The sequence below is a fragment of the Dipodomys ordii genome, unplaced genomic scaffold (genome assembly GCF_000151885.1).
Source record: "Dipodomys ordii isolate 6190 unplaced genomic scaffold, Dord_2.0 Scaffold60, whole genome shotgun sequence".
Lineage (NCBI taxonomy): Eukaryota > Metazoa > Chordata > Mammalia > Rodentia > Heteromyidae > Dipodomys > Dipodomys ordii.
This window is the reverse complement of record NW_012267276.1, coordinates 10030015-10043153: the sequence shown is the minus strand read 5'-3', so window position 1 is coordinate 10043153 and position 13139 is coordinate 10030015. Positions and strand designations below refer to the sequence as shown.

The 13139-nt window shown below is 40.2% G+C and overlaps 1 protein-coding gene across 2 annotated transcripts in view; it reads right to left on the bottom strand.

Annotated features, from left to right (window-relative positions):
• Positions 1-13139, bottom strand: part of Prdm5 (PR domain containing 5) — a 144029-nt gene that overhangs the window by 77753 nt on the left and 53137 nt on the right. For both annotated transcript variants that reach the window (XM_013022136.1, XM_013022137.1), the window contains exon 4: positions 1411-1585. In XM_013022136.1, the coding sequence (XP_012877590.1) occupies positions 1411-1585 (175 nt within the window). The remainder of the gene's footprint in view (positions 1-1410; positions 1586-13139) is intronic.

Sequence of the window (13139 nt, the reverse complement as noted above, 5' to 3'; positions counted from 1 at the left end):
GGGGGGGGATGGTAGGGGGAAAACAATGGAGGGGGTAACAATGTTCAAGAGGAAGTGTACTCATTACCTCACTCATGTAACTGTAACCCTCTGTATAGTATCTTTACAATAAAAAAAAAGAAAAAAAACAATGGCTATAACAGTAACAAGCACTGGAGGTAGCAGAAAAAATAAATTTAAATAAGACAAAATGCAGAGATAATCGCTATCATCCCAAATCTGATATTCTGAACAGCATAATGCATACTGGGAAAACAGAACAGACAAAACTTGTTTTTAAATCATCCAACTGAAACAAAAAAAAACATAGCTAGAATATAAGATTCCTTTGGAAAGCACTACGATCACTGCTACAAGTAAAACCAATGTTACCTCTGAGCTGACCTTGTTATGCAAAATGGAAAAATACTACTGAGTAAGTACCATGGCCTGGTTAAACACTTGTACACCCTCTAAATTCATCTACTCACACGCTGAAACCTAAGCCCCGAAAGAAAAGTATGAAGAACTTCAGTGGTCTCACTGGGGTCCTAAGGCCTCTGCTCTCTTCAGTGGGATCAGTGTCCTGCAAAGATGTGCAAGGAATCTGCGCCACCCTTCTGTCCTTCCATCCCTTTCTGTTATTTGAGGACACAACTAGAAAAAGCATTATCGGAGAAGAGCAGGCCTTCACCTGACACCAAAAGCCATGGTGCCTCACCTCGTGTTTCCCAGACCCCAGAACTCTGAGCAAAAGATCTCTGGTCTTTATAAATTTATTCAAGCCTACTACAACAATAATACATCATTCCTATTTCTCTCAAACTTCCTTCAGGTATAAAACATGACATAACAGAAACTAGGTCCCAAAATAATTGCTCGTTCCATAACAGTGGACAAGCAAGTGACAGACAGCTCTTCAGTGAAAGGACTCAATTAATAAGCAGGTCTGACCTACAGTCATCATGAGTTTTCCTTTACCAAGCTAGGACAAATTAACAACACTCCCCAGACATTCTAGGACCCCAGAGGATCTCAAATAAGACTGAAGGCTCTGTTTCACCTCTGCTCTGAACCTTTTGCACAAAAGTCAGTGACTCACCAGGTATTTTAGGGGTGATTATGGCAACATCAGGGCAACAGTTGAAAATCTCCACTGTCTATCACCTAACCAGAAAGTTAAGGGGTTTACAAACACACCCCAACTCTTCCCCCAACAATGCAACCCAGCACTGACTTTAGTTGTCCTACAGAGTCCATCTGCTACCTCCCTCCAACATGCTTTTCGAGCTAGTCAGAAGAAGAGCATAGCACATGACAAGAACACTTCCCTAACAACACCATACTGCAATGCATCTACAATTCTAACAGTGCAAGCACCATTGCTTCCACGACTTTCTTCTCTCAAGTCTCTGATGATCAGCACAGCACCTTTCCTGCCAGCTGCTGGCTGTCCTGTTGTATTCTCCTCTTCCTCTTCACTCGTCACTGACAAAATCTGCTGATCATCCTCCTCAGCTTCCATATCGCTGTCCAGGTAGCCAATCAGAAGTTCCGTGTCTGTTTCTATATCCTCAAGTGCCAAGTAGAAAATGTTCTCTCCTTCCTGAAACAGAAGTTGAAACCAAATGCTGAGCCATTCATTATTCCTGGGAGCAATTACAAAACCACTGTAAGATATACTCAAGTATCACACAATGTTAGCATCATGGTTTTTGTTTTGGTATTTTTTGTTTTATTTGTTTTCAGTATCTCTGACTGATAGAGAGACTGACATACTCAGTTACCTAGCCAGTAAAAAGTATGTTCTATAAAAAGGACAATGAACTTATAGCTATATTAGAAAAAATCTGGATATATACATAACTCTATAAATAAAGTCTGCAACATGAAATGGCTTTATACAAAAATAGTACATTTTGTGGAAGCCTGTAAATGTCATTTGTCAAGCAATGGTGTCTCACACACACACACACACACACACACACACACAAACACACACACTCAGATTGACAGCAATAAGATGTGGATAATTTCATTATAAATAATATTAAAGGTGACCATGGAATAGGAAAAAAAACACCTTCATGTTCCAAAGCCAACAAGAATGGCAAACAAATTATTTCCCTGAAAGAATTTCTGAGGTATTCGCTGACACCTCTCTCTCTCTCTCTCTCACACACACACACACACACACACACACACACACACACACACACACACACACACACACACACACACACACACCTCATCTTTTTGCTTCTCAAATCCCATTAAGATGGCAGAAGAGAGAAGAAAACAAAGTTGACCATTATAATAACTGATTTTTGCTGTTGAGCTAGTCCTGGGGCTTGAATTCAGGGCTTGTGTGCTGTCCTGAGCTTTTTTGCTCAAGCCTAGTACACTCTATCACTCAAGGCACAGCTCTACTCTCAGATTTTTGGTACTTAATTGGAGGCAAAAATCACACACTTTTCTGCCCAAACTGGCTTTGAACCACGATCTTCAGATCACAGCCTACCTGAGAAGCTAGTCTGATTATTTAAAAAAAAAAATTCTAGAAGGCAGAAATCAGCCAAGGTTGAAATAACATATATGTAAAGGAAGCAGTGACAGACACAGAAGAGGGAATGCTACAGAACTCTCTTTCCAAGGAGATCCCAGAGTAACTTCACATTTGACATCACCAAGTACAATATGCACATCTGGGCTTTGGGTCAACCATGAGGAAAGCCACAGACCTGCGTGTGCATGGGTGGCAGCCCCAAGGAGAAAGCACTCGTACTGTCCACCTTTACAGAGCTGAAGAATCATCCTGGGGCAGTGCCTAGATTAGCTGCTGAAGCCCCAAGAAGAGCCCAAATTTATTGAACCTTCATGGTAGACAAAGGAAGGACAGGACAAAGAAAGTAAGCTCCACCCAGAATTACAACCCAGTGCACCACAGAGCATAGTCTTCCCACTGCCCACATATTGAACCCTTATGTTAGGATTAAGATTAAGGAGTCAGAAGGGAAGAAGAGGAATGTAAGTGAATGAAAAAGTGCACTCATCTTCTACAGAGAACAAATGTCCATCAAATTGTTCATCATTCTGGAACAGTTGTGGGGCTGAACTCTGGACCTGGGCACTGTCCCTCAGCTCTTCAACTCAAGGCTAGCACCCTACCACTTGAGCCACAGTGCCACTTCCAGCTTTTTATTTTTCTGCTTATGTGGTGCTGAAGAATCAAACCCAGGGCCTCATGAATGCGAGGCAAACACTCTACCATTAAGCCAACTTTCCAGCCCCATCAGAGATGTTTTTTACAAGTATAAATTACTTTGTAAGTTTAAATATATCTCAGAAAATTCCAGGAAAGAGACAAATGATTATCATTTTCACCCAGTATGAAGGAAAACTTGATTTTAGAGTTCAAAGCACTAAAGCAAATTAACCTATTAAAGAATGTTCCTCAGCTGACACTATTCAAAAGGAATGTACATATCGCCTGATGTAGAAGAAATAATTGTATTATCAAAGCTCATAGAACTCATAAACTTTATAGACCACAATAGAGACAATTTGCTCCATGAAGGTTAGAATGTGTTTGTGACTTTAACTAAGTATCACTATCCCACAATAATGTGAAATTTATGTACTCACTTATCACAATAAAAAAATTACAAAAAAAGAATGTTCCTAAAATATTTAGACCATTCTTCAAAGTTCTCAAATCTCATTAACTGAAGAAATATGGAAAGTTATTCCTAATTATGAACACTGATTTAATTTCTGTACAACTATAATTCTTGGTACAGCACAAATAACTGAACACTGGGCTTGGCTTATCTCATGCTGTATGCTGATCTCCATCCAGTTCCACTCATTTAACTGCAAACCACTTAATCTCACCATTATTTGGAGATATGTAATATTCTGTGGTGTATATGTGCCACATTTTCTTTATTCCTTCGTTGTTCAGTATTTCAGCTGACTCCACAGTTTAGTTACTGTGAACAGTGCTATAGGAAACATGGGTATCTTTCTTTATATTCATTTATTCTTCTTCAGATAGATGCTCTACAGTGGTACTGCAGGGTTATGAGGTAAGATCTACTTTCATTGTTTCAAGGAACCTCCATGAGCTGGGAAGGTGGCTCAGTGGTAGAACGCTTGCCTTGCATGCCTGAGGCCCTGGGTTCGATTCCTCAGCACCATATAAAAAAAAAGTGGGAAGTGGCACTGTGGCTCAAGGGGTAGAGCGCTAGCCTTGAGCTGAAGAGCTGAGGGACAGCACCTGGGCCCAGAGTTCAGTCCCACGACCCGACCCCCCCCCAAAAAAAGAATCAAGGAACCTCCATACTGATTTCCATAATGGTTGTGCTAGCTTATATTCCCATCAGCAGGGTATGAGCATTTATTGTGTTTTCTTGAGGACTGCCATTCTGACCAGGGTGAGAAGGAATCCTGGTGTAAGATTTCCAATCTAATATTCTCTAACTCTTTCACTCCATAAAAACATTTGCATCTTGATATCTAAGAAATAAATCTACTTTTCAAGTTTTCTACCTGCCTTCAATATCTGGCATTACTTATAAACCTCAACTATCTCTGACAATTTATCTCCTGTCCCTCCCCAAGCCTGTATCTCACCATGCTAGATTTCATGACCTCATGCACCGAGAGTTTAGTTCTGCTATTCGAAAAAGATAGCAAGAGTTACTTTGTCTTACTTAAAAAAAACCCTGATTCCCACTGTGTGTAAATAAATACAATTCCACATACACAGTGAGACCAAAGGAGGATATTCTTAGGAGAGGATCACAAAGATGTAATGCTCATATGCCTCTGATCATATAAAATAATATTTATTGAAATGTAGTTCAGGAAATGGAAACAAGAGGTATTTTTGTTACTGTTTGTTGTTTTCTTTTTTTGTCTTGTTTGTTCATTTATCTGTCTTTGGGAGGGTAAAGAGGGACACAGAAACGGAGGGACAAAGGGTGAACAAATGCAACAGGAGACACTCTCTAGACACTGTTAAAAATGAGCTATACAACTTATGGGTGGGAATGGGAGAGAGAAACAGGGAGAGAGCGAGGGAAGGAGTGACATCACCCCAAAAATGTACTCATTACCTACTTATGTAACGGTAACCGTCTGTACATCACCTTTATAATAACAACAAAAAATTAAAAGTAAATAAATACATACAACCCCAGACGAAGCTATGATGTTTTTGATACTGGTTTTGGTTTTTTATTGTTGTTGTTGTTATTTCAGCTGCATCATTTTTTTTCTTTTTTTTTTTTTTGGTCAGTCATGGGGCTTAAACTCTGGGCTTGGGCCTGGGCACTGTCCCTCAGCTCTTCAGCTCAAGGCTAGCATTCTACCACATAAGCCACAGCACCACTTCCAATAAGAGTTTCATGGACTTTTCTGCCTGGGCTGGCTTTGAACCATGATCCGCTGATCTGAGCCTCCTGAGTAGCTAGGATTATAGGCGTGAGCCACCGATGCCAGGCCAGCTCTATCTGTTTATGATTTTACTTGGTTATTTGCTGGCAGGCCGCTGGCCACGTGTGAACACAGTAGGAGAAACCATGACTGTACAAATGGCAGAGGCACAATTCTTCATACTAACTGTAAAAGCCCACCCACTCCAGCTACAGTAACTGATAGGCAAGCCAAACCAAAGGAAAGCAACCTTCAAATCAACTCTTGGGCTACTGAGATATACTGAGCCAGATAAAAGAGATGGACTAGAACTCAATAGTTAATCACAATAAAAGACAAATAGGGAAGGTGCAGAAAATAAAGTAGCACAGTAAGAATTTCATAGTCAATATCTCTCACTTTGCTTTTCCTTGCTAAATCCCAGAATTGGTCTCAAACTACACATGTCACTTCAAAACTGTTTTATTGTGGAGTATGAGACATAACTGTTTCAGATAAAACACTCCAATCACCCATTCTCTCTCCATGGAGAAGAGCAGACTTCCTATGACCAGGAGCTTCTGTCGAGACTTGTCCATCAGGTATGCGCAGGTGATACGCACTGAGCATGGACACATGAAAACTACACAAACTTCTGCACACTTTTGGCCACTGCCATCTTTCTCTTCTGCTAGGAAGACAAACTCAGGTGGAACTGAGTTATGGAAACCTCATGACTCTAAAAGCCCATATGGAGGTCAGCCAAGCATGATAGTCCACACCTGTAATCCCACCTACTCAGAGGCAGAGTGGGAAGGGTCAAAGTTCAAGGCCCTCAGGCAAAGTTAGGGATACCCTATTTATACTACTGCTAATAATAATAATAGTAACAATAGATTAAATGGCAGGAGGCATGGCTCCAGTGGTAGAACAATTTTCCAGCTAGGCCATGGATTCAATCCCTAGAACAAGAAAAAAAGAGAAAAAGAGAGAGAGAAAAAGAAGGAAGGACGGAAGGAAGGAAGGAAGGGAGGGAGGGAGAGAGGGAGGGAGGGAAGGAAGGAAGGAAGGGACACATTACTTCATTACTATAAACTACTGAATTTCAAGTCTATTTCTTAGAGATGTCTTCCTAGCAAAACTGATAGAATAACTTAATCAAAATAGAATTTTAAGTAATTTTTTGAGCTAAGATCCAGTGGCTTATGCCTGTAATCCTAGCTACTCAGGAGACTAGGACCTGAAGGATTAACTTTTGAAGCCAGTCTAGGCAGAAAACTACAATTAACTAGCAAAATGCTGGGCTGGAGATATGACTCAAGAGGTAGGGTGCAAGCCTTGAACAACCAAACCAAGTGAGTATAACACACTGAGTTCAAGGCCCTGGTACCAGAAAAAGAAAACAAAAAGATTTTTGAAGAGCAAGAAAAGTATGTAGTTAAATAAAGAAAAATGATGCGAAGCAAAAATATGATAAATTTAAAATAATGAACAAGTAGAATATAACAATTTCTTATTTCCATCATATTAATCAGGCCTTAGGAAAAACAATGAAAGTTTCAAACAAATGCAAATAAAATTGAATATTTTAAAAATCACCACAAGGAAACAGTTGAATATGATTCTGTAAAACAGGATCTATATTAAATAAAATAGTCAACAAACTTCCACTTCCTGGCCCCTACTGGTCCCAAAATGGCTCACTGTAAGAGGCAGAGCAAGGCTTTCCCTGGGCAAAACTTCTGTCAGGATGCTATGTCTCAGTTTACCACTCTCCATCTCCACCCTGTGACCAGCTGGCTGACTTCTCCAGACCAGCTCTTTCTTCCCATGCTTATTGTAACATCAGAATAAGCTACTGTGGTCATATAATGCAGCTACAGTTTAACATAAACCAGAGATACCAGAAGAAGAAAGCCTTCAAATGTTTCTAAGAATTCTGAAAGTCCACTTGTTTTACAAGAGTCTGTTCATATTATCTTAAAAATAATACACTCGGAGTCAGGCACTGGTACCTCACACCTGTAATCCTAGCTACTCAGAAGGCTGAGATCTGAGTATAATGGATCGAACTCTCACTTGTAAAGCCTGAATAATGGGTATTTTCATGTTTGTTCTGCTTTGTCATTACTTAGTAATTGCTTTCAAGAAGTATACTTAAAAAATCATAAACTTTACTTAATAGAACTAATATACACCACCTTTACAGACAACATGACACAGGTTCTACCATCAATTTAAGCAGATATATATAGAGAAGTTTAATATAAACACACCCATAGATATGTATGTGTGCATATACAGTATTGATATGTATGTTTTATGTATGTATTTATAGATCATATAGCATATATACACAGATATATAGATGATATGCACTTAAAATTTCATAAGGAAAAAACTGAAGCTATATAAGCATAACACATTCCAAAGTACAGAAATAAGCATGGAATTAAGTTACATAGAGAATGCTCTCAAAAGTGTATCTGGATTTACACACTATTGCTTGGAGAAACAAACACTGAAGTTGGCAAAAACAACCATGGTCATTTTGTTCCAGCCTCCTCCTATCTGCAAAACTAATAAAGCAAACAGATATGTAAAGCTGTTATAAAATGGACAGCTGTTATCTCAAAAGCCTTAATTAACCACAACAAAATAAGCCAGGAAAAAGCTACTGTTTTCATCCCTACATACTAGGGTAAATTAAATAAAATGATCACTAAATACCAGCTTTCAAAGTCACAGACCTGTCAGTTAGGAAAAAGCCCATTTCATGAAGTACAATATAAGACAGCACTTAGTGTGGGCATAAATGAACCATAATACTGATTTATTTGATTATTTCCCAGACATGTAGACATGGGTTAAAGTCTACAAAACTCCAAGTGAAAAGGAAACCCACAGTCGGATCTTTGAACTCATCTTCCTTGGCGCTCTGTGCCTTCCATGCAGTAAATCACTTCCTCTTACAGCTCTCAGTGGGTCTCCTTTACTCATTCTCCATATCATTTCTGACTCATTCCTGTGGGGAACTCAGACAGAATCAAGTGAGTAAGTCAGGTTCTGAGGGACCCGGGCATTAAGGCTTTGTGACCCAATGGACTTTGCAGAATCAGTGTACGCTCATGGTTGGTGGCAGAGGTGTATCTTGGCTTTGCAAGTTACAGTAACTGAATGAGGTACTCACTGTAAGATCAATCGCCTGCCTTCTTTTGAATAGTTTATTAATTCAATGATAAAAGGTAGCACTCCATATTTAACCTCGTATTTCATTCACTGGATACAGTACTGTACAGTTTTGTTTGAGTAGAACTTTCCCTGGGAAACCCAACTCCCTTGATAAAGAACTGAATGTGGCTAATTGTAGTATTTGGAGTCAGACTCATTCTAATTCACTCCACTTTGTTGACAAACTTCAATAACACTTTTAAGGAGAACCACTGAAAACAATCTGAAACTCACCATCAGAGGTATCTCTAGTTTTGAAAAGACAAACAAAGCACTTCTTCCTTCATTTCACCCCAGAAAATAAACTGATTTCATCAGGTAACAAGTGGTATATAGCATGCTTAGTCTGGCATGTCCAGATTTTTTTTAGGGGAGGGGTAGGGGGAGCAGGGGCCGGGCTGTTGTTTGCTTTTGCATTGTGTTAGTCTTGGGGCTTTGAACTCAGGGCCTGGGCACTGGCCCTGAGCTTCTTTCACGCAAGGCTAGCACTCCACCACTTGAGCCACACTTCTGGCTTTTGGGTGATTAACTGGAGTTGGGAGTTTCACAGACTTTACTGCCTAGGCTAGCCTCGAACTGTGATCCTCAGCTCTTGGCTTCCTGAGTAGCTAGGATTACAGGTGTGAGCCACCAGCACCAGGCTCAGATTTTAGTTTTAATGTTTGAAAACGTTGTACACCCAAGATAGTTGGTTTCATTTTCTCCCCTGGTAAATGGATTATTCAGTGTGTTTCTTTCACTGCATCTCTAACAAACATTTCTTTTCATTCTATTTTCTAGCAACTAAAACTTTCTCAATTTTCCTTTTCTAACTTCTACTATACCTTTTACATTTTATGCGGATATGGTTCCACTGTGGTTAAACTCAGTGTTATGTCGCAAATACTGATCTTGTGTTATGGTATTTGTTAAGTGTGACATAGAAAACACCCTATTGTTTCACCTGACAGCAGATATGTGTTTCCCTTTCACCTCTGCTATTTCCTCATCCTTGTCCCACTTCTCTCTGTTCTTTGGATGTCAATGAATAAAGTATGTGAATTCAAGTCTCTGCTAGTCCGGGATGATAGTGCAAATCAACATTTGATGTCCCTGGCTCCATAGCAATCTGGCTAAGAGATGAAAGTACTGAGAAGATTGAAATGTGCACGCTCATTCACACTCACACACACACACACACACACACACACACACACTCAGAGTAAAACTGTAACTCTTCGAACTACGCACATGCCCATAAAGTATAGGCCAGAGGTCAAGTGGAAGCATTTGCTTTCTATTACTTTAAAGAAAACAGATGGGATCTTCTGCCAAACTGATGAGGCGCACTGGGCTTGGTACGCCAGGTGTGGGAGCTGGAGAAGGGGCCAGGTCAGCAAAAGCTCCCCAAGACCCGGCAGGAGCCATGGTGCCAGGAGGATCCGTAAAGCAGAGGTGATGGATATTGGCGCTGCCTTTGAGAAACTTCATTCACAGACACAAATCAACATAGAACCTTATCTAAGGGACCCCATGAACGTCTTGGGCAATTTGGGCTCCTACTACTGCAAATTTAAGAATAACTTACATGAAATATCTTTATATGTTTTAATTTTAAGTCAAATAACAATTTAAGTCAAATAACAGTATAGTATTAAATTGTTATTAATAAAAATGTAATATTTAAAGTAATTTAAGTTAAATGTTTTATTTTCATAACTTGTTAAGTCAAATAATAAATATTAAATATTAAATTATAAATAAGAATACACTTAATGTTAAATATGAGATTCAAGAGTCCCCCATAAAGAATAGTTTCACAGTTTTGGGTTTTGACCTTTTTTTAATCAAAAAGTTAGATTCATGCCAGGCTCACACCTGTAATCCTAGCTACTCAGGAGGCTGAGACTGAGGATCGCAGTTCAAAGCCAGCCCAGGCAGGAAAGTCCCTGAGACTCTTATCTCCAATAAACCACTTGAAAACCGGAAGTGGCGCTGTAGCTCAAGCGGTAGAGAGCTCGCCTTGAGCTGAAGAGTGCAGGGACAGCGCCCAAACCCAGAGTTCAAGCCCCACAACCGACAAAAAAAAAAAGTTAGATTCATTTATTTACTTATTCACTTAGTATTGCTCACCTCTCTCCCTTTCTAAAAAAATTCTATTTTATTATCTTAAAATAGTGGTACAAGGGAGTTAACATTCAATGAATCAGTTTATGAGTGCAATGCATCTTGATCAATGTTACCCCCTTCTTTGTTTTCCCCTATTCCTCCCAAACCAACCCATTCCCTCAATTTTCTTAATTTCATAAGATATGCATTGAATATTATGACTGCATTCTCCTCCCCTCCTTTCTACATTCCTCTACCCCTCCCCTTGACTTCTCCCCACCTACTTTATGCCAGTTTCCTGATATTCATTTTGTTAGACTGTGAGTTCATTTTGCTAAGGAATTATACCATTTAAGCTCAAAGTATATGTATGCACGAAACTGGTATAATGTAACCCTCTGAAAAGAAAGTGTGAAATAAAGTGCAGGCATACAATTCAATGTATAGCCTATAAAGTAAGAAAACTGAGGAAGGAGTAGAACTGAGAAAGATGGGCGATGATGATGAAGGGGTGACACTGATCAAGATATACTGTATTCCTAAACTGCTCTGTAGAGTGGTATCTCCTCTGCTCAACTAAAGATAATGATTATTTTTTAGTAAAATAAGATGTAACTCTATGGTATACGATAACAAAACTATAAGGACAAAAGCTCGAAACATATCAAGCTATAGTGAAAATGAAAATATTGACTAATGTACATTGGCATATCCCATGAGGTAGGTATTACAGTCAATTCATGCAGAGGAACAGAGCAGCAATGGTTACTTTTACTGCTATGAAGCCAGGTAGCAGATCACCCTGTAGCCACAGTAACTGCAGTGTTGAGCACAGTGCCCAGAAGAAGCATGTGCCAGTAGCTATCAGTTAAATGAGTAAGTTGTCTGACTCATGGTCTGTCTACTACTTAAAAACTTCCCCTCTTGCTGGGCACTGGTGAACCACACGTATAATCTTAGCCACTCTGAAAGCTGTGATCTGAGGGATCAGGATTCAAAGTCAGCCCAGTCAAGAAAATCTAGGATACTCTTATCCCAGTTAACCACCAAAAAGCCAGAAGTGGAGCTATGGCTCAAGTAGAGTACTGAGTAAAAAAGCTCAGGGACAGCATTCAGGCCTTGAGTTCAAGCCATAGGATCAGCACAAAAATAAAAAAGTAAATTAAAAAACTTTCCTTCTTACTCCTTACAAACTGAGCTTGCTTCTGTTTTCCTTCTAATTCTATATCATGCTCACTTTGTCCATTAATCTTGGCACATGGCCCCATATGGAAGATTTTTCCCATTAATGACTGTTGTCCCCAGCCTTGAAGACTGCCCTAACCTTGAAGATGACCCTCAATGATACCTCCTCCCCAGTATTCTCATCCTTCTATAGTCCCCACCGCACTGCAACAGATTGGGTCTGTGTGCCCAACAGTACTGGACAGAAATGAATGTATGGTGTGCTATTTATACAAAGACTTTACAAAGATGCCAGAATACCCTCTCTGTCTGTCTCTATCAGTTTGTCTTTTCTTGCTCTCACTCTTGCTCATCTTCTTGTGTTCTCTCTCTCAATCTCTCTCTCTCACACATACACACACACACACACACACACACACACACACACACACATCCCTGAAAAGCCATGTTCTAAAATGAGTGAGTCAAGTAGTCTTACACTAGTAACATTCTGCCTTGAGTATACAGGTCTGATCTTCGGTGGAGGCAGAAAGGAAACTTCATCTATGGTTTCTAGGATCAAAAACACCTAATATCAGCACTCCACTCACCTAAACTACTCTGATTTTGAAATTTTATTATTATTTCAAGAGCTCTACATCTTAACTTTACTACATCTCTAAGACATTATCTCTTGACAAAGATGGACCAAAAGGAGGCAAAAGCACACAAGAGGCAATAACAGAATAGGCAGAATTGTTACAGAAATGAGAAGCAGGTACAGTGTTTGCAAGAAAATCAGAAGGGCAGGGAACTTTCAAAAGTCAAGGAATACATGACATAAATAATTTGAAAATATAAACTATTTTGCAGATTTCCAGTGATTTAAAAACTATGTAAGGTCGCAGATACCAGGTACCGGTTCGCAGAACAGCGGATCGCCAGGAACAGAGAAACCTACCAGCCAGGATTCTCCACGAGGATCCCACCCCCACCCCTCACTCTCCACCGGAGCGGAGAGGCTCCATCCCGCCAAAGCCGCCCGGCACCAGCAGCGCGACAAAGGAACCTGTCCGCAGACCACCCGCCAGATCGCCATCGCAACGACCCGGCGGGGGCCACCCAACCCAGCCCACAACCACCCCAACTGAACTCGGATTGCAACAACAACTGACGACCTACACCACACAGAAACAACCAGCTCCAGGGTGAGTACTTCACAGGGGACCCTGAGCTGGAGGGAATCCCCAGACCCTGAC